The 22802-nt window shown below is 39.7% G+C and overlaps 1 protein-coding gene across 1 annotated transcript; it reads right to left on the reverse strand.

Moving 5' to 3' along the window:
• Positions 1 to 363: 363 nt before the first annotated feature.
• On the reverse strand, positions 364 to 13958 carry LOC132601763 (uncharacterized). The gene is made up of 4 exons (XM_060314828.1): positions 12946 to 13958; positions 3994 to 7801; positions 3693 to 3823; positions 364 to 3560 (listed from the first exon to the last, which is right to left on the reverse strand). Exons 2-4 carry the CDS (start codon positions 7716 to 7718, stop codon positions 364 to 366), a joined length of 7053 nt encoding a protein of 2350 aa, XP_060170811.1. The 5' UTR covers positions 7719 to 7801; positions 12946 to 13958.
• Between the last annotated feature and the right edge of the window lie 8844 nt (positions 13959 to 22802).

Genomic DNA, 22802 nt, shown 5'->3' on the forward strand with positions numbered 1-22802 from the left:
CTTCTGTCCCAGTTTCTTCGAAACGGGAAATTTTGGATTCTCTTTGGTTGGACCGAACCCCAAAATAGGGTTGCCTACGTATCTTGTCTAGACAAGAATCAGGTCAGACGTAGTTCCGATTTTTTTTTTTTTTTTTTTTTTTGATTTTGTTGTTGTTGTTGTTTTTTTTTTTTTTTTTTTTATAATAATATTTATGAAAAGCTTGATTCCAAACGAGGGTTGCGAAAGAAAAATAAACTATGGCTCAAAAGGGGTAGCAAGGGATGACATAATGTATAGGTAGCAGAATAGACTGCCTTCGTCATATCAACCCTTAAAAATATCAAGCACCCAACAAGTAAATCAAAGGTAGGGAGATGAAAATCATACATAATATCTTTTCACTGCATCTGCATTGATGGCAGTTTCAGACATTGTGCCTTCTATGTCTGTCAGATACAAAGCACCATTGGGCAAAACCTTCTTCACCACGAATGGCCCCTGCCAATTTGGGGCGAACTTGCCTTTGGCCTCTGCCTGATGTGGAAGAATCCGCTTTAACACTAATTGACCCACTTCAAAATGTCTGGGGCGCACCTTTTTGTTGTGTGTTCGTGCTATCCTCCTTTGATACAGTTGACCATGACATACCGATGTTAATCTCTTTTCGTCAATCAGATTCAATTGCTCTAAACGGGTTTTGACCCACTCATCGTCATCAATTCCGGCTTCCTCAGTGATTCGAAGGGACGGGATTTCAACTTCTGCAGGTATAACCGCTTCGGTCCCGTATACCAACAAATAAGGAGTTGCACCTACTGAAGTGCGAACAGTTGTGCGATAACCCAATAAAGCAAAAGGCAACTTTTCATGCCATTGTCTCGAACCTTGCACCATTTTGCGCAGTATCTTTTTAATGTTCTTATTAGCAGCTTCCACAACCCCATTTGCCTTCGGACGATATGGAGTTGAATTCCGATGTGTAATCTTAAACTGCTGACATACCTCACGCATCAGATGACTGTTGAGATTCGCCGCATTATCTGTAATCATTGTCCTCGGGACCCCGAACCTGCAAATGATGTTGGAATGAACGAAATCCACCACGGCTTTTTTAGTCACCGACTTGAGAGTTACTGCTTCCACCCACTTTGTAAAGTAATCGATGGCCACCAAAATGAACCTATGCCCATTGGACGCTTTCGGCTCAATTGGTCCGATCACATCCATCCCCCAAGCTGCGAAAGGCCATGGAGCAGACATTGTGTGCAATTCTGAAGGAGGAGAATGTATCAAGTCGCCATGTACCTGGCACTGATGACACCTACGAACGAAACGGATGGAATCCCGCTCCATGGTGAGCCAGTAATAGCCTGCTCGAAGAATTTTCTTTGCCAAAACATACCCGTTCATGTGCGGTCCACAAACTCCTGAATGTATCTCAGTCATGATAGTTGTAGCCTCTTTAGCATCTACACACCTCAAAAGTCCTAAATCTGGAGTCTTTTTATACAAAATTCCTCCACTTAAGAAAAATCCGCTTGCCAATCGTCGAATAGCTCTCTTCTGGTCACTGGTAGCATGTGCTGGATATTTCGCCGACTCGGTATATTCTTTAATATCATGGAACCAAGGCTCACCGTCAAGTTCCTCTTCAACTGTATTGCAATAAGCATGTTGATTGTGAGTTTGTATATGTAAAGGGTCAATGTGAGCCTTGTCTGGGTGCTGGAGCATTGAAGACAAGGTGGCCAAAGCATCAGCAATCTCATTATGAATCCTAGGAATGTGCTTAAATTTTACTGTTATGAACCGTCTGCAAAGATCCTGCAAACACTGGTGATATGGTATAAGCTTCAAATCGCGGGTTTCCCACTCTCCTTGAACTTGGTGGACTAGCAAGTCTGAATCCCCCAATACCAATAATTCTTGAATCCCCATGTCGATAGCTAACCTTAAACCCAAAATGCAAGCTTCATACTCCGCCATGTTGTTGGTACAATAAAATCGAAGCTGGGCTGTTACAGGGTAATGTTGTCCTGATTCTGAGATAAGAACGGCCCCTACCCCAACTCCTTTCCTGTTAGCAGCCCCATCAAAAAACAACTTCCAACCCGGATCGTTATCCGGAATGACCTCCTCGAGGCATGACACTTCTTCATCAGGAAAGTACGTTTTCAATGGCTCATATTCTTCATCCACTGGGTTCTCCGCCAGATGGTCTGCCAAGGCTTGGGCTTTCATCGCGGTCCGAGTCACATACGAAATATCAAACTCCGTGAGTAATATCTGCCATTTTGCAAGCCTGCCCGTGGGCATGGGTTTCTGAAATATATACTTCAAAGGGTCCAAGCGGGAGATAAGATAAGTAGTGTAGGACGAAAGATAATGTTTCAATTTTTGTGCAACCCAAGTCAAAGCGCAACACGTCCTTTCTAGATGAGTGTACTTAGCCTCATAAGTAGTAAACTTCTTGCTGAGATAATAGATTGCATGTTCCTTCTTGCCTGTAACATCATGTTGACCCAATACGCAACCAAAGGAATTGTCCAGGACTGATAGGTACAATATTAAAGGTCTCCCAGGCTCGGGAGGAACCAATACAGGTGGATTCGACAGATACCTCTTGATTTTGTCAAACGCTTCTTGGCATTCGTCAGTCCATTCAATCGCAGCATTCTTCTTTAACAACTTAAAAATGGGCTCACAAGTTGTTGTGAGTTGAGCAATAAATCGACTAATGTAATTCAACCTCCCAAGTAGGCTCATTACCTCGGTTTTGTTCTTTGGCGGTGGTAACTCCTGAATAGCTTTGATCTTTGCAGGATCCAATTCAATACCACGCCGACTGACTACAAACCCCAAAAGTTTCCCTGACGGAACTCCAAATATACATTTCGCTGGATTGAGCTTAAGATTGTACCTGCGAAGCCTTTCGAAAAATTTCACCAAATCCTTGACATGGTCAGACTGCTTTCTTGATTTAATGATCACATCATCCACATATACTTCAATTTCTTTATGCATCATATCGTGAAATATGGTGGTCATCGCTCTCATATATGTTGCCCCAGCATTCTTCAACCCAAACGGCATGACTCGATAACAATATGTACCCCATTCTGTGATGAAGGATGTCTTCTCTGCATCATCATCATCCATAACGATCTGGTGATACCCTGCGTAGCAATCTACAAAAGACGCAATCTCATGCTTAGCACAGTTGTCTAACAAAATATGGATATTGGGCAATGGAAAGTCATCCTTCGGGCTTGCTTTGTTTAGATCACGATAATCCACACACACACGCGTTTTGCCATCCTTCTTCGGAACGGGGACAACATTGGATAACCAAGTAGGGTATCGAGCGACTCGGATGACTTTGGACTCAAGTTGTTTTTCGATTTCTTCTTTAACCTTCACACTCATGTCTGATTTTAGTTTCCTTAATTTCTGCTTCACAGGAGGGAATGTGGGGTCAGTTGGCAATTTGTGAACCACCAATTTAGTACTTAAACCCGGCATATCATCATAAGACCATGCAAAAACATCCTTATATTTAAACAAAGCCTGGATTAATTCTTTCTTGGAATGTGGTTGAACATGCACACTTAGCTTAGTTTCCCTGACATTATCTTGATCTCCTAGATTGATTGCTTCGGTTTCATTCAAATTAGGGTTCGTTTTATCTTCGAAGTGTTTCAAATCCCTGCTTATTTCCTGAAATACTTCTTCTTCATCATATTCAACTTCTTGGTTCATTGTTTCATGGTTAGGTCGGATTTTAAAATCTGGCTGAGAATTCCGCATGCATGTCATATCATTAGAACCAGCACAAACAGAACTGTACAAAAGAAAATAAACAAACATATTAGAATTTACGGAAAAAAACAAATTGCATTTCATTGAAAAGAAGGATAGAAGGGTTTGAACATTAAAACAAGCGAAAGATAAAAATCCGAATTACAACCCTGGAATAACTCGGATAAAGGAAAGGAAAACAAAACAAACTACCAAAACTCCTTCCTGGTTGGGAGAGGAGTGACTTCCCAATTGCTGAGTTGGACATCATGGCCAATGAACTGCACATCCGCGTTACTGGGACCCCCTCCCATTTCAACCATATCAGCTTCAACAAACAAGTTCTGGAAACACCCAATCAACCCAAAATCCACATCCAGTACTGGCTGGGAAAAACTGCTGGTATTCTTGACGAAGGACTTGTAGATTGGTGGCACAGGCTTAGTAAGTGACCATGCTTCTTTTTTTCGCTTTTTAACCCTCTTTCTATCTTCAGCCGTTGGTTTGAACCCCAGACCAAATGGACCTGGACTCTCACGTGGACACACCGGATAAACCATACCTTGTAGAGAAGCCCCCAAGCCTTTTCCTGGCTCAAAACCATATTTCAACATTTCATTTACCACCATAACAGATGTTGGAGGCAACTGCGGTCTCAGAATGGGTTTCCCTTCAGGGATCTGCTCAGCTACCACTATATCAGAAGCTTGATACACCAGTGTTTCATCAGCATTATCCACTTCGATAAAGGGAACAGTGGAGTCTTTATAAATGGACAAATCCCCTTCCCCGTGAACGATCACTTCCTGCCTATCATATTCAAACTTGATCATCTGATGCAATGTGGATGGGATTGCCCCAGCCATATGTACCCACGGTCTTCCCAACAACATATTATAGGAGGCATTGATGTTCAATACTTGAAAATCTATGGTAAAATCACCAGGCCCTATTGTAAGCACAAGATCTATCTCACCGATGGCGTCAGTTTTCGCTCCATCAAAAGCTCTAACACACACATTATTTGGTCGAATTCTTTCAGTACTTACATTTAGTTTTTGTAAGGTTGACAGAGGACAAATGTTTGCACCAGAGCCCCCATCAATCAAAACTCTCGTGACATAGGAAAGCTCACATTTTACAGTAATATGAAGGCTTCGGTTATGTCCAGTACCTTCAACGGGTAGTTCATCATCTGAGAAAGTGATTCTATTTACCTCAAAGATCCTCCCAGCAATTTTCTCCAATTGATTAACCGTAATCTCAGTAGGGACATGAGCTTCATTCAAAATCTTCAACAAAGCTTTGCGGTGTTCATCTGAGTGTATTAATAAAGACAACAAAGAGATTTGAGCAGGGGTTTTCCTTAATTGCTCCACAATGGAATAGTCTGGCAATTTCATCTTTTTCAAGAACTGTTCAGCTTCTTCCTCTGTTACTGGTTTCTTAACGGGTATTTGGCCTTCCCTTACCTGCTTGGTTTTCCTTAACTCTTCCGGAGCGAAGCATCTTCCTGAACGAGTCAGGCCCCCTACTTCGTCTACTTCTTTGATGATTTCCTTCCCTTGGTAAGTAACCATAGTCTGATTATAATTACAGGGAACCGCCTTAGCATCAACTATTGAAAGTTGTGTCACTGGCTTAATAATGATAGGAGTGGTGAACGCCCCTTTGACAGTTAAAATAGGCCTGCTCGACACCCCTGGCACGATCAACTTTGGTTTTCCCTGACTTGCCCCAACCTTCTCTAGAGCTCCCTTCACAATCAATAAGGGTTTCATCGCGTCTGACTGGATTGGTCTCTTTGTAACCTCATTTAACCCCAAAGGTGCTGTTTTTGCGGAATCTGCCACATTTACTGATTTCTCCACGCCTGCTTCAATCTTCATGATAGGCTTGTATGGAACATCAGACCCATCACTACCATAGATCAACTCCAACATGTTTGTTTCTTTATGATTTGGTAGTGGGTTTTGATTGATATTCGGTATATCTGCATTTTGCACCACAATTTGTTGTGTATCAATCAAATCTTGGATTGCTTTCTTCAAATACCAACATTTCTCTATATTGTGTCCCGGGGTATCAGAGCAATAAGCACATCTTTGAGAGTAATCAAGATTTTTCGGAGGAGGGTTTGGGATCCTTCCTTCAATTGGGCTTAAAACATTTAATGCCCTCAACTTCTGAAACAAATCAGCATATGATTCCCCAATGGGGGTAAAGTTATCCTTGACCGTATTTGCCCTTTTGTACTCCGGCCTGGGCCGAAAATTGGATCTGGGAGGGCCTTGGTAAGTCTGTGGAGGTGGAGGACGGACTTGCGGGGTTGGTGCACGCCATTGCGGGTAACAAGGGGGCTGGACATATGGCTGCGTACTGTATATGGGGTACTGAGGGGGCAGAATAGAATATTGTGGGTTTTGGGGAGGGAAGTAGTGTTGTGGGTAATTATATGGATCTTGGGTGTAGTTTTGGGGTTGGGGTTGGGGTTGGGGTTGAGTGTATTGGCGAGGCGGGCCCCTCGGGTTTCGCCGTAGCCCAGGCGCAACCGTAGCTACGTCTTCCTTTTTCTTCTTTCCACCAAAACTCCCTGAACCATTTTGAATGGCTTGGGTTGTTGCCTTCAACGCGGCAAAGCCGACAATGCGTCCTGTTTTGATTCCTTCTTCTATTATTTCTCCCATTTTAATGGCCTCAATGAACGGTTTTCCTAAGGCTGGGATCATGTGTTGATAATATGTCTCATCTTGTGCTTGGAGAAAAGTCTCCACCATCTCTCCTTCTCTCATTGGTGGCTTTACCCTTGCAGCTTGTTCACGCCAACGAACCGCAAACTCCCTAAAACTTTCGGTAACTTTCTTCTTCAGGTTGGTTAGAGATTTTTTATCAGGAACCAGATCAATATTGTACTGAAATTGTTGCACGAACTCATTTGCCATATCATCCCAAGTATGCCATTTCACAATGTCCTGATCAATAAACCATTCCGAAGCTAAACCAGTCAGACTCTCCCCAAAGTAAGCCATGAGCAATTCCTGATTACCCCCAGCTCCTCTCAGTTGGTTGCAGTATCTCCTCAAATGAGCTATGGGATCACCGTGCCCATCGTACTTGTCAAACTTCGGTGTCTTAAACCCCGGAGGTAAGTGAACACTCGGGAACATACACAAATCACTGTATGAAACGCTTTTATAGCTTCCTGATCCATGCAAGTTCTTTATAGCTTGTTCTAGACTTTTCATCTTCCTAACCATTTCGTCATGCTCTACATTCTTAGTAGCAACTCCATACTCAGCGCCAAGATGCGTAACCGCATTCTTAGCAGGACCTCTATATTCATGGCCAAGATGCGTAACCGCATTCTTAGCAGGTCCTTCAGAATCGATTAGAGGAATAAAATGTAGAGTCTGATGATAAGGATCAGGAGCCCCAAATGCAAAATCGGGTGCAAAATGCTGCTCTTGACGGATGTCAGATGGTGGCACAAGGTTTGACCTTTGCATAACCGCAGGTGGCGGTATTGTGTAAACGGGTCTTACATTTGCAACATGATTGGGGTTAGACAGTGAGTATGTGTAGGCAGGCCCAGTGGTTGCAATCCCGGAATGATCGGTCCTGATTGGTACCCTTGGAGGACGACCTACAGAAGTTTCCGCCGTATTCGGCAAATTGGTGTAATGACCGAACCCAGGTGGGTATACCGGGTCTTCCGCAGTAGATAACGGTGCTTGTGAGCATGCCTGTGCGACGGAAGTGATGTCGGGGAACCCAGGGATTGACTGAGGAGGTTGTTGACCATTCGACCATCCTTGCAACATCTCAATCATTTGTTGCCTGAGAATTCTATTCTCCTCGGCGATGGCAGATTCTTGTTGAGCCACCCGTTCCGTTTCATCCCCCATGTTGATCATCGGTAGCGAAGTCCCTTCCGTCATTCCGATACTGCCCTTTGACCTTGTGAAATAATGATGCGTTGCCAGTATGGCCACAAACCAACCACTTTTACCTTAACTCTTCTCTGTAAAACAGCTAATGTTAGGGTTAAGCAATTCATAATCACTCATTCATATGCATGTATCAATTCTACCATGGCAGGCCCTATGTCTCATCCCGGCTTATCTAGGTGCAGCCTCGCTTTTTTTTTCATCGCTCATTTCTCTTTTCTTCTTCTCCCTTTCTTTCTTTCAACCTCTCCTTTCTCTTTTTTTTTTTTTTTTTTTTTTTTTTTTTTTTTTTTTTTTGCAGGTTTTAGAAGCTTCGATCGAACCCGTTGGGGGTTGCCTACGTATCATGTTGAAAACATGAATCAGATCGTAACGTAGTTCGTACAAATAGCTGGGTTATTTTGAAAACAAAATCTTTTCCATTGATTTTCAACTTTCATTCCATCACTTTTACAAAGACTCAAAGAAAGGATGAAAAATGAAATAAAATCGACTCCACTAGTACTAAAGACAACGTAACGCTGACTCAAAAGAAAAATGAAAGAGCAAAAGGTAAAAGACGAACACGTTGACTGCATCGACACTTCTATTCCTTGTCCCCCTCATGATGACTCTGATTCAGCTGGCCACCCATATCCTTATATAAACCTTGCAGTGCACGGGTGAGATGATTGACAAAGGTAGGTATTTGCGAATGAAACTGCTCGTAGCCCAATCTTTCATATTCCAAACCTGCTTGTGAAGAGCGAATGGCCATACCTCGGACCCTACCTCGAACCGTCCCACATTTGTACTCTAATTCTTTTATCCTTAACTCACGGGCAGCGGCCTCTTCTCTCGCCTTTTTCTCACGCACGGTCACTGACTCTAATTTCTCCTGTAACATCTCCCTCTCCTGAATTAACTGAGACATATCAGAGCCTATATTTTGGCGAGCCAAGTTCCTTTTTGCTTCCTCCAATTTTTCGTGAAGTTTATCTTGGGAGCGTAACCACTCAGCCTTCTCTTTTTTAAACTGTTCTTCTTTTCGTTCAAACTCATTCTGCTGTTGGTGCATATCCTCTTCAAGGATGCTCAATCTCTCTTGCAAACCTTGTCTAATAATTTTAGCACGTTCCGCTATCTGTGACCCCCTAATCGTGGCCAGTTGAAGCTTTCCCTGTAGTGCGGCCGTTTTGGCCCTTTCCTCGGCAATTTCTACATCCCGCTGCTGAATTATAGCCCTAGCGTGCTCCAGGTCTGTGTGTATAGTTTGCAGTGTGGATTGATAATCTGATCCTACTTCTAAACGGGCTTGTCTGATCTTTTCCTCATACTCCATTTGTTGTTGGGCCAAGCTTGCTCTAGCACGCTCTAAATCTGCTTGTAAGAGTAGATTGGCGGCATGGTGCTCCTTCATCGCCATCGCGATTTTTATGTCCATTTCGGCTTCATAATCTACTGGCCCTTTTGCGGATCTCTTGGGTTGAACTTTCACAACTGGTTGGTTCTCGAGCCATATAGGGTATCCCGGATGCACTTCCCCCGAATGACGCTCGGTAACCATTGTATCGAATGTCATTACCCGACAGCCATTCCAAATCTCCACAACCAATCCTTCAGGCAAGGGGATTTCTGGTCTTACCTCAAATACAAAATTCGTCATGTCTTCTACTACAGGTATTATCTGGCGCCGACCCAATTGTCGTAAAACTCGTAATGGTACGTACGGTTGAACACCCCTTATACCCATCAATAAGAGAAACGGGCGATGTGTAGATGTGTGTATGACTTCTCTCCAAGGGAACCAAGGGAAGTTCCAAGTGATCTTATCTGACATTAATGAACGAAATTCTCCAATCCATGCCTCCACACCGTCCGGTTGCTTATAATCCTTTACCCTAGTTTCATAGCTTGAAATGTAATCACTCCGATCATGAACAAATCTTGCCACATGACGGGGTCGGAAGATATGCTCCACTATCCACATTTGCAATAATATGTTACACCCTTCAAAGTAACCCTTTCCCTTTTGGCAAACCGTCAAGGCCCGATAAATATCTGCTAAGATCATTGGCACAATGGTATGATCCTTCTTTGTGGTCAAGACGTCTACTATCCCGGCTAAACGGATGTTGATTTTCTGCCCCCGTCTTGGGAAGACCATTATTCCTAAAAATGCCACCATGAAGGCAAAACGACTGTGGTCTTTCCAAATTTCAAAATTTCCTTTATTACTGAGCCTCTTTCCCAACCTCTCAAACCCGTCTCTTCTCCCGTACCTCTCATACAAGAATTCTAAAGAAACCCATCCTTTGTCCAGGGATTCCCAACCCTCATCCAGAAATTCTTCCTTGCCCTTTTTCTTCTCATCCTCTTTGCGCTTAGCGATGTTCATTTTTGTGAGGAAACTGTTCACAGAAATAAGTCTTGGGGCTGCAAGTTTTTGGCGGTGTAGGTTCTCACCAAGTCCGGTATAGCCAGCAATTTCCTCTAAGGTAGGGGTCAGCTCGAAGTCTGAAAATCGGAACACATTCTTTGTAGGGTCCCAAAAGGATAGCAAAGCATCAATCACGTCCCTCCTAGGGTCGATTTTCATAATGTTGGTCAAGAACCCCATATGCTTAAAGATCTTTGTGTGTTCTAGCACATCCATTTCATTCCACCATGTCCAAAGTTTCCAAGGGACCTCATGAACAACCTGAAGTGGTATACTCCCATCTCGCTTCCTCTTTTGACACTTCCCACGGCCCGGATAAAACATGTTGTACCTATGGATGTAAATACATGGTTAAGACTCATATAGACCTGTTGGATATGAAAGTAATGACCTTTTTAGACTTGGACTCATGAATGCACGTGGACGACAAATAAACTTATAGAAAAATATGTGGTTTTAAAAGCTAAGGCAAGAAAAATCACAATCAATCTCTGTATTTTTTTTTTTACAGCAGTCTACCGTGACCCAGATAGCAAAACTCAACAAAGTTGCCCAACATTGGACTTGAAAACCAAACCTAGAGTGAATTGTCTAAATACCCTGTCACCGATTCGTGGGTACGTTTAATTTTATGACAAGGACTCTGCAAAGTGACTTAGTATCTTTATTGTTTTGACAAACTAACCTGACACAAATGGACAAAAGGACTACACAAATGACACAAATGAACCTCTCAAACCTGAGAAGGTGGGGCCGAACTCGAAGAGAGTTGCCTACGTATCTCACGGACGGTGAGAATCAGGCTCGCGTAGTTCGTATAAACTCAAAAAAAAAAAAAAAAAAATGGGGATGATATTTGACCTCTTCTCTTTTCTTTTCTCCTTTTTTTTTTCCTTTTTTTTTCGAGAAGGGTAGGGCTAAACAATTTTTTTTTTTTTTTTTTTAATGGCCCAAAAGTCATTGATATTTATCTCTCTCGAACCCCCTTGGTTATCCTAAAGCCGGTCAACAATCAGGCACTTCCCAAGTATATTACAATTAGCACATTGGATGCACATGTTGGTCTGATAAAAGGTCACCTGTCCTAGTCAGACCCGGCCCCTGTGCCGAGTCCCACTAAGTCAAATGCACGTGATGCAGATAAGCGTAGCCTACTAGGGATATCAGTTCTGCGTTTTCAGTTCTGCTAGGTTTAAGACCTAATGGCAAAGGTGTCTAGACTGGGTCACCCGAGCGGACAACTCGTGCCGGGGAGGGGCAATACTGTCGGTAGCAGTGCTATTCCGACTTCATTGCTTATCCTGTCCCGCCTAACATGTGTGACTAAAATCCTTCACCGGGGGCCAAGACACTCCGGCTTTATCTTGACAGAAAGTTAGGATGCATAACTGCATTCCTGTGACTGTGTGTGAAGTGTTTCAGAGATTCAGAGGGGTGCGCGAGAGAAGACAGTTTATAATACAGTTCAACAATATCAAAGCGATAAATGAGCGGTAATTAGCACATTAGGCTCAACAAAACACAATAAATCCAAATAACAATAATAAAAGCCAAGTATAAGGCAATATCACAAAGCTCGAATTCTGGTTAACTCCCCAGCAGAGTCGCCAGAGCTGTCACACCCCTTTTTTGCGCCCCCGCGCTATAAACGCGCAGGTTTTTATTAGTAAAGGGTTTTTCCATTTGAAGTGACGGTTTTGAAAAGGGATTATTTATTTACTCAGAGTCGCCACTTGGAATTGAGTTTTGGTGTTCCAAGTCACCTTATGAATCCCTAATCAAAAGGAAATGACTCTTTATTATGGTCCGCGAAAACAGAAGACCGGGTAAGGAATTCTGTTGACCGGGGAGAAGGTGTTAGGCATTCCCCGAGTCCCGTGGTTCTAGCACGGTCGCTTTATCGACTTATACTTAGCTTAATCTATTTTGGATAAATTATGTTCCCAAGCCTTGATTTGCTCGTACTTTTATTTATTGAACTTTTTACCCTTTTTTTTAATTCGGATGCGTAACCACATTCCGGATTTTTTAAGCGTCTCAAAATAAGATGCATAACTGCATTCTTACTCAAAACAAAATTAATTATTAAAAAGAGTTCGGCCAAGGTACGTAACCGCATCCTTGAGTTATTAGGGTGTCTCGAAATAAGATGCGTAGCCGCATTCTTAATCGAAACAAACATCTTAAAACGCGCCTAAAGCTCATCTAGCGTTAAAGACAATTATTTGTCTCTAAAATCCGAAACTTAAAATTATTTGGTTATTATTAATTTATTGTCGCGATCACATCGCGCGCACGTTTACATAATCAAGACAACTTGTAATTTGCGCCTCAAGTTTACTAAAGCTTTTGGATTTGATTTTTTAATAGTTAAATTAGTGGCCAACTGATTACTAAAAAAAAAAACTGATTTACGTAACCAAGTTAAACATCTGATTTTTATACCAAAGTTAAACAGCTGACCAACTATATTTTATCCATATTAAAACACGAATCTGAACATCCATCCAACAAACTCAAATAATCATTAAACCCAACACCAAACTCTAAACATATTAAGATCTTCCACAATCTAATCCAACATAAAGACCCAGCAAAACACTTTATGTCCAGTAGTTCAAATAAAGGTCCATGAAGGTATTATAACCCCATTTAAACATCAGCATGATCCAAACTTACACAGAAACGAAGATTATGCAAAATCAACGGCTCAAAAATAACTAAGAGGAAAACGAAAATCCAACAGACATATATGAACTAGTAATAATAAAAAATAAAGAGGAAAAGTAAGAAGTGGACCTTAATGGCGTAAAACTTCCTTCATTGTATTGATAACTATTTATATCTCCAAGCATTGGATTACAGAGGAAAAATGCGGACTAAACTTGAAAGCAAACAGGACCATGGACCTTTGTATAGATGAATCTTTGTTTAAGTTACAGGAACTCGATGAAGCTATTGACCCGCATATTTCACCGGCGACATTGAGCGGAACCAGCGGCCAGAAACCCCAAGCAGGACTTCAAACAACAACCTCGACCTCGTTAACTCAGCCCAAAAAACGAGATACGAGACCCGAAATCATAGTGGATTCAAGGTACTCTGTTTTTCATAAACTTTGGATGTTTAAGGGAGATGAAGATGATGAGCTAATGGTGGAGCTCATATGGTGTTGGATGACGGCTGAAAGTTCAGGTGTTGGAAGAGAAGTATAGTGGGCTACTGCTATCAAAAGAGTAGGCAGTCCCCCCCGAAAAAAAAACAAAGCTGCTCTCTATATTTAACGATGCTCCTCCTGGTTTTTTTTTTTTTTTTTGATTGAATATGATATAGGTCCCTTCGTGGTCCCCACCCCTAACAATAATCCCCCAATTCACGTGTTCCTTTGTGCACAAAAACAGACCCTAAATCCGCGGGCCCCCTTTTTGCTATCCCCTTTTTATGAAAAAATGTTTCCACCAAAAACGTGACCCCCTTTTTCTTATTTTTGTGATAAGGTTTGTTACGGAGCTTTGTCATTATGTGATGAGGTGGTGTAATCCCATTTGCTCATCATTTTTTTTTTAATGTAAAAATAAAAATAAATAAATAAAAACAAATATATATATATATATTTAATAACTAATTCTAGATAACTGAAAAGAAAGAAAAAAAAATCTTAAAATAAATAACTGTCTAAGCAAAATTAAAACCTACAAAGCATATTTTTGTAATTTTCTTTCTTTAAAATACAAAACTTATACTCTAAAAATAGCAAATATTTTGTTCTTTTTGATTTTCGCAAATAAGCCTACTAAATAAAAATAGAATAAAATCGACACGTCAAGAATTAAAATTAAAAAAAATATTTAAACACTATAAGGTGAAACACACGGGGAGGGTCAAAAATCACGTGTCTACAGGCATCCTGTTGAGTATTCGATTAGCTGTAAGGATAGCCCCCCCCCCCCCCCCCCTCCCCCCACAAGTTCTGCGGTAAACTGGAACTTATTAATAAAGCATTCATCATTTCCTTTAATGTTCGGTTTTTCCTTTCCGCAATTCCATTTGATTGTGGTGTGTAGGGAGCAGTAGTTTGATGAATAATTCCATATTCTAAACTTATCTCTGCAAAAGGAGATTCGTATTCTCCACCCCTATTACTTCTAATCATTTTTATCTTTTTATTCAATTGATTTTCCACTTCGTTCTTGTATTGCTTAAATGCATCAATTGCTTCATCCTTACTATTAAGCAAATACACATAACAATATCGAGTGCAATCGTCAATACAAGTTATAAAATAATTTTTCCCACCGCGTGATGGTATTGACTTCATATCACATATATCTGTGTGGACTAAGTGTAAAGGATTTGAACTCCTATCAATAGACTTATATGGATGTTTAACAAACTTAGATTCAACACAGATTTCACATTTTGATTTATTACACTCGAATTTAGGCAATACTTCTAAATTAATCAATTTTCGCAAGGTTTTGTAGTTGACATGTTCTAAACGAACATGCCATAAATCATTTGACTCCAATAAGTAAGACGAAGCTGAATTCTTATTAATACTGACAACAACCATTACATTGACTTTGAAAAGGCCCTCGGTGAGGTAGCCCTTTCCTATGAACATATCATTCTTACTTATTACAATTTTCTCACTAACCAACACGCACTTAAACCCGTTTTTTATGAGTAGTCCGGCTGAAACTAAATTCTTCCTAATTGTTAGAACGTGCAGAACGTTGTTGAGAGTCAGCACCTTGCCTAAAGTCATCTTCAAAAGTATCTTCCCATATCCTTCAACCTTGGCTGTTGCAGTATTTCCCATAAACAGATCCTCTTCGGGTCCAGCGAGAGCATAGGTTGCAAATGCTTCTTTTACAGCGCAAACATGTCAAGTGGCACCAGAATCAAGCCACCACTCCTTTGGGTTTCCAACCAAATTGCACTCCGATTGCATTGCACACAGATCATCCATGTCATCATTCTTCTCCACCATATTGGCTTGTCCCTTTCCTTTGTCCTTTTTCGGGAGACGACAATCTGTGGCTTTGTGGCCAGCTTTCCCACAATTATAGCAATTGCCCTTGAATTTTTTCTTGTTCTGCTCCTTACTCTTTCCAAAAGGTTTCTTCCTTTTCTTATTCTTTGGAGCAGCTTCTTCAACGATGTTCGCTCTTATAATCGTTGAATTTCCACGCGACTTTCTTTTCAACAACTTTATTATCTTTCTCAATCTTCAAGCGAATCACAAGATCTTCCAGCGAAATTTCCTTACGCTTGTGTTTCAGATAGTTCTTGAAGTCTCTCCATGAAGGAGGCAACTTATCAATCACAGCAGCCACTTGAAATTCCTCGTTGATCACCATACCTTCAGCAATAAGGTCATGGATAAGGACTTGGAGTTCTTGAACTTAGGTTCCAACAGTTTTACTGTCTGTCATCTTGTTGTCAAGAAACTTGGCACCCACGAATTTTTTCAAGCATGCATCTTCAGTTTTATACTTCTTTTCGAGTGCAAGCCATAATTCTTTTGAAGTTTTGGCAGAACTGTAGACATTATACAGATCATCATCTAGTGCTCTAAGGATGTATCCTTTGCACAAAACATCTGCATGCTTCCAAGCCTCAGTAATCATAAAGCGCTGGTTTTCAGGCATTCCCTCTTCAGTAGCAGGAGGATTTTCATTTGTGAACTTCTGCATGCCTAGAGTAGTCAGCCAGAAGAACATTCTTTGCTGCCATCCTTTGAAGTTGATACCAGAAAACTTCCCTGGTTTCTTTGTCGGTGCCATCGCGTGTGCAGCAGTTGGACGGCTTGACGACGCAACATTTGTCGGCCCAACAGTAGTGCCAACAGTAGTACCAGCAGTGGCACCAAGAGTTGCAGTTCCACTAGGAGCATTAACATCACTTTCTGTTTCCATTCTTTACTGCCAATAATTGACAAACTGTTTAATAAATGGCAAATGAAGCAGAACAGTTAACAGAGAAGATATATATATATATATATATATATATATATATATATATATATATATATTCCTTTTTCCAGAATCTGCTTCACGATGAAGTTTTTATGTTCTTCAAATCGCGTCACTATTATGAACTTTAATAATCCAACGAAGTTTTTATGTTCTTCAAGTTGGAGTAGAAAAATTCCAACGGAGTAGAAAACCAGAAGGTTTTAGTCTCTAAAACAGAATACATATTAAAATATATAAGCACTAATTTCCTTAAGATTGTTACTAAACTGTATTGCAAAAACGTTGAAACAGTAAAAAAAAAATCTGAAAACAGAAAACAGAAACTGGACAGATTTTGTAAAACTGTAGAAAACGAAATTAACAGAAACTGGAAAATAATATGAACAGCATATGGAAAACCAAATCGAGCCCACTGAATTCACAGTGTGTCCTTAAGGAAATTATTCCCCTCAATGTACCCGAGGTTTTGGAATCTTTCCTCCCAGGATAGAACGATTTACTCACTAAAATAGCGGTACAACAAATTAAGGTGACTGCGAACCACTCGAAGGTAGTATATCACACGAGCGTTTTAAGAAGTGCAGAAAAAGAAGAAGATGAATATCAGAAAATTTCGTAAGGAAAAATTCAGAGGATCAACAGAAATATATAGCCTGTTTGGGAAAAGGTTTGCAACTTTTCAGAAAAGTTTGCAACCTTTTAGAAAAATTTCGTTGGAAAAACGGAGGGAAATGTTTTAAATTAATCCGGGAAAGAAAGAAAACGGGTCGGGTCGCAGGTCAGGATCTTTAATTAATTAATTAATAATTAATTAAATAATTAAAATTAAAAGAAATTTGGTCCAAAAAGATTATCAATCAATCAGATCATTTGACCAAATCCAAATCCAAATCCAAATCCGAGCCGAGCGATGACGACGGCGCGAGGGGAGACCCTCTTCTTGACCCTTTAGCAACACGAATGAGTGTTTCTACTTTTAAGTAGGAGAACTTTTCTTTCCACCACCTATGAGGGACAAATGCTGATTTCATAAAGCAAGAGGGAACAACTCAATTTTCCCTCCACTTCTTTTCCCTCCATTTCCCATTCAACCTATCAATTAAACCCAACACTAACAGTCAATTTGTGACTTCCGGTGCCACTTTGTATTTTATTATATTATTTCTGTATAAAGTACCAGTGCATATACTAAATTTTACCCGAGAGTATAAGTGTCGTGCCACCCCCAACCCACTACATAGATCCGCCCCTGACACCATATATGTGAACCATGAGGACAACTAGGCTAAACACACAGAGATATCTAAAGTTGACACAATATTTCATTTAGACATCCAAATTTAGGGTTGTTCCTATTGAACACTTAAAATATCCGATATCTATTTGAATTTGGCATATTTTGTTGAATTAGCCAAACTTACAAAGTGTGTATAATACACTCGACATGGCTAACGATAAATAAAATGAGGACATGTATCTTTCTGAGTAAAAGAATGAAAAACAATTTTAAAATCTATTTAATAAAAATAACATTATCAAAAAGAAAAAAATAAATGTACACTCAATCAGAGGACACATTATTAACATAAAAAATAGACACATTGAAAAAGTTCTGGAAATCAATAATTGTTCGTGGTGTTCTTCACCATCTTCATGTGTGTTCTTGTTCCAGCCACGATTTTAATCTAAAATTTCAATAGAAATTCCTCCATATTTATTATAACTTTAGCTAAAAAATTCCCACGAAGACCTGGATTCAACCCCAACATTCATTTTTCAAAGGTTTACCAAATCAAGTAACTCATTTTAAACCTTCAAGCTTTCTGAAGATCCCATTAATGGTGTTTCGATTTCAAATTATTAGAAAAAATCATACAGAGCAAGGACAACGTAATTGTGTTCGTTAAAACAGCGGAAGATTAATCGTTGAATTTGCTACCAAAGAATCGCCCAAGTCGAACTTTGAATCACTTGGAAACAAAGTATTCTTTACCACAAACTAGATGTCTTTTGTGTGGAGAATTTAAGATTGCTGGAGAAAGGAGTTTTTGGAAGAACTTTCAAAAGATAGTGATGTCTTCAATTGCACGTTCACTCCTAAAATAACGTAGTGGTAGTTTTTCTTTAGGAGTTAAGAAAATAACTGCCCTAAGTAACTCCCTACATGTTTATCTCTTTTAAATGGGCCGGTTCAATCCACATGGGCGACCCGCCCAAAATAAATAGAAAACATCTCCCACTTCGCACATGGTGGACTAGACCCAAGCCAACACCATGTTAGGAACACACACAATTCATACGACAAATAGTTTGTACGATCTACGAGCATCGAGAGCTATACAAGAGCTCTTTGTAGGAATCCAATCACATGCGGAAAGAATTCACTACTAACATGAGGATCTTATCACTCGCAATACCCCAGACATCATCCGCTATACCAGTAGCTAGTTATCTGATCCCTCGTCCTCTAAAGAGGTGAACTCGAGTTCATGTTTAACTTTATATCCACAATTACACTTGATACTCTTATGGTGAGTGCAATGGTCGGCCTATGAATACAAGTTAAATTAATAATATTAATTGTCTTCCCTTTCTACTCGAATCTATCGGTTTCATATCAATTGCTTTCCTAGACATACACCGCATTGCCGAATCACTCATGGCTATTAGCGACATGCTAAAGTAGCAACACTGATTGAAACTTCAAGAAACAGTCAAAGGGTATTCCAATGACAAAGTTAATGTAACTATTCAGGGTCTCACATAATGAAGAAGCAGGGATCCATTCTTCCATTAACCCATTAGTCGCTTAGCACACGTGGTATGAAACACATGCTACGGTGTTCTCACCTTCTAGTGGTGCATGTGTCTCATTCATTTACTTATTCAACACCGTACAGATCTTGATCTAGACACCTCCAAATGTCTAACCTGAGCTTCTCTCTTCAATGATCCTCAAATATATCTTCTTAGAGAAACTCATAGCTGGCTTACAAAACAAGTCATAACATGATGGTGGAACTCATCTCTTCACGTTACTCAACGTAAGAGGCGATTGCTCGTGTGAGAAAGCCAATCTCGCGACTTGTTTGACACACTTTATCAACAAAATTACATCATCATATGCATATCAGATATGAACACAAATTCAAGAGTCAAATATTGATGAAAATATTGTAACAACCAAGTCATTTTACAATACATAAATGTAATAATATCCTACGCAAACCTAGAGCCATAACATGTTTCTCAAACAGGTCTCTAGATATCTCCTTTGTAAAAGGATCAGCTATCATTACTCGCGTAGGTATGTATTGTAAAGTTACGTCTCCACTTGCTACTGTGTCTCTTACAAAGTTATACTTAATGTCAATGTGTTTGGTTTTGTTGTGATACTTAGGATCCTTTGTGTATGCAATAGCCACTTGATTATCACAATGTAAAATCATTTGATCCTTGAGAATTCTTTGCTACGCCCAAATGCTCAAAGAATATTTTTAACTAAGAAGCTTCTTGTACTGCAGATACACAAGCCACAAACTCAGCTTCCATAGTTGAAAGAGTCGTGCAAGTTTGTTTCTTACCTTTCCATGAAATAGCACCGCCATTAAGTAAGAAAGCATAACCGGATGTCGATTTTCTATCGTTCCGGTCACCACCCCAATCAGCATGTGTATATCCTCTCAAGTGTAAATCATTTCCACTATAACATAGTGAATAATCAATAGTTCCTTTTAGGCATCGGAAGATCCTCTTCACAGCTTTCCAATGATCTCTTCCAGGATTGGACTGATACCTACTAACCAGACCTACGGCATAACAAATGTCCGGACGAGTACACATCATAGCGTACATTAAGCTCCTGACAGCACTAGAATATGGAACTCGAGACATGTCTTCTTTTTCTTTTTCAATCTCTGGACACATTTCAAGGCTTAAAGTCTCACCTCTTGCTATAGAAGTATCCATAGGTTTGCAACTATTCATTCGAAAATGTTCCAAAATTTTCTTTATATAAGTTTCTTGAGATAGACTCAAAGACTTCTTGGAACGATCTCTTTGGATCTTAACACCCAATATATAATCTGCTTCACCCATGTCTTTCATGTCAAATGACTTTGAAAGCCATGACTTGATAGTTTTCACATACACCAAATTATTTTCGGCTAATAAAACATCATCCGCGTAAAGGGAAAGAATTACAAACATTCCATTGGACTTCTTCACATAAATGCAATGGTCTTCATCGATCATGGTGAAATCATATGACATCACCTCTTTATGAAATCTCAAATACCACTGGCTTAAAGAATACATCAGGCAATAAATAGATCCTTTTAATTTGCAGACTTTCTTTTCGTGAATTAATTAAAGTAGGGAGTCGCCACCTAATTATTTATGATGAATTAGGGCACCTAAAGTTAATTAAAGTAATTATCTAAAGTTGATTTTATTTTAAAGTCTACGAAATCAAATGATTCTAGGTATGGGTTCAACTAACCTAGAGGGAAGGTATTAGGCATCCTCTAAATTCCATTAATAATGGTTAATCCGACCGCACTCAAATTTAATTAGGCTAAGTGTAAGTGTAATATTATAGAAAATAAAATAGCTTTGTAAGTATTGCTAAAGTTATAGATAAATATGTAAGAATGCTATTTAAAATAGGACTTGTAGGAAATAATAATATAGATAAAAGAGTTTAGTTATAATAATATACATAAAAGAGTTTAGTTATAAACTGAAAGAGCGCGAGATGTGTAACGTTTTATATATTCTTGGAGAAATGAGTCATACCAGCTAACAAAGTGAATAATCATTATAAGATTAACATGACTAAAGTTTAGAGGTTTTATAATATTAAAGTATGACAAAATCTCTAGAAGTCTGAGGGGATTTCAATACCAAAATACGATCCAGGGCCTTTATTTAAAACACTATGAAAATAACATGATTCATTCGAAAGGTGTTGTTATTATTTAGCCTTTAACATCTTTCTGGAAAATCGTTTTGCTTAGCCAAAATTTTAACGAAAATCAAACAATCAATTTCATTATAAGTCTTACAAGATCATACTTATATTTTTTAAGCTACGGTTCCCACTAACCCCGTTAAGATTCACCTAAAGCTAAGAAAAGACAGCAATATAAAGTAAGATGCTAGTCAATCACAACAAATCATATATATGAACGGGGTAGAGTAGAAGAGGCAAATGGGTTTGGCCCATTTAAGCTAACGGTGCAATCTATTCTTTTTCTATTGTATGGGCTTCGGCCCAGATCCTTTTACACGGTTGAGGAGGATGCTTCGAAGGAAAGTTTGGTTGGGCTTTGGCCCAACACCGAATGCGGAAGTCCCTCGGACCCGTACGCGATGGTCATGCATAAAAACGAAAGATAAGGATTAGTATGCAATCAATAAACAAGGCCAAACATGTGTAATATAAAAAACAGACCAATGGATTTTAACTAAAACAGGGGACTGCTCATGATTAATATATTAATGATTCCTAAATAAACAGTAAGAAAAGAAATTAGACAAATGTAGCAGACCCAAGTTCGGATTATATGTCCATAAGGAAAGAAAATGGGGCGAGACACAAAGCAAACCAAAGTTGGACATATACTTCAACGAGCAGGCCCAACAGGTCATAAAAGGGGATTCGAATGGGCCAGACATGTGTTCTGTTCATCGGCCCGGTTGCTAAGAAAACATAAAAAAAACAGAGCTTAGAATTCCACAAGGCTCAACTGGCCACTTACTAACAGGTAGTATACCTAAATATACCAATTTAGATGCATCCAAATGTGTATGAAGATAAATGTCTCGAGCATATCCACTGTTAACATTCTACAAAGGCTAACCATACCAAATAGAATCAAACGAACTGAAAATCATGCCAATGTTTTAAACTCCTAAAATGCATGTATACGGTCATGTGCAGCATTAGGCAGGTTCGGGTAACATATAAGCAGGCAGAAGTTTGAGTAGCTTTTTTTTCCAGAGAAATAAAAGGGGAGCAGAAGGAGTTTTGAACCAGGTCTTTGGGGAAATCTAATGTAGCAAGGAGGAAAATATCACGAAAAAGACCCATCCCTAATCTCAATATGCTTGCAACCCAACGTAATCACAAGGCAAACACTCATAACACTCAATTGTTCCCAAGCCCAGCAGAAACAAGTTTTATCTCAAACCTCATGTAAGTTGCACACGGAGAATGATACTAAAGGCAATTCAACTACATGATCAGACCGATACACTTGTAGTTTTAAAACAACAGTTATCTTGAGTAGTGAGGCGAAGGCCCGACAAAGAGTCAAAACACACACACAACTATGTAATCAATTCAACCAACCTATGCTCATGCTAGATTTAAATAGGTAGAAAATAGACCTTAGGCGAATAACTAAAAAAACAGCACAGCCAACAATAACTCAAGAAGGTAATAAAACGTGAACACTATAAAACTAAAACAACACTGATAACATAATGAGATTAAAACAGAATCACAGAATTAAAGGAGAGGGAGGGAAAATTACCTTTGTCAGGTGCAGTGAACGGGGGTCGTCGGCGTCGAATCCACTCTCTCGTTATGGATAGACCCGAATCTTAAGCCAAACGAATTCGAATGTAAGTATTGCGGATTTTTGTGAACTAAAGTTTCGTATTTCACTT

Source organism: Lycium barbarum, chromosome 7, assembly GCF_019175385.1.
Source record: "Lycium barbarum isolate Lr01 chromosome 7, ASM1917538v2, whole genome shotgun sequence".
Classification (NCBI taxonomy): domain Eukaryota; kingdom Viridiplantae; phylum Streptophyta; class Magnoliopsida; order Solanales; family Solanaceae; genus Lycium; species Lycium barbarum.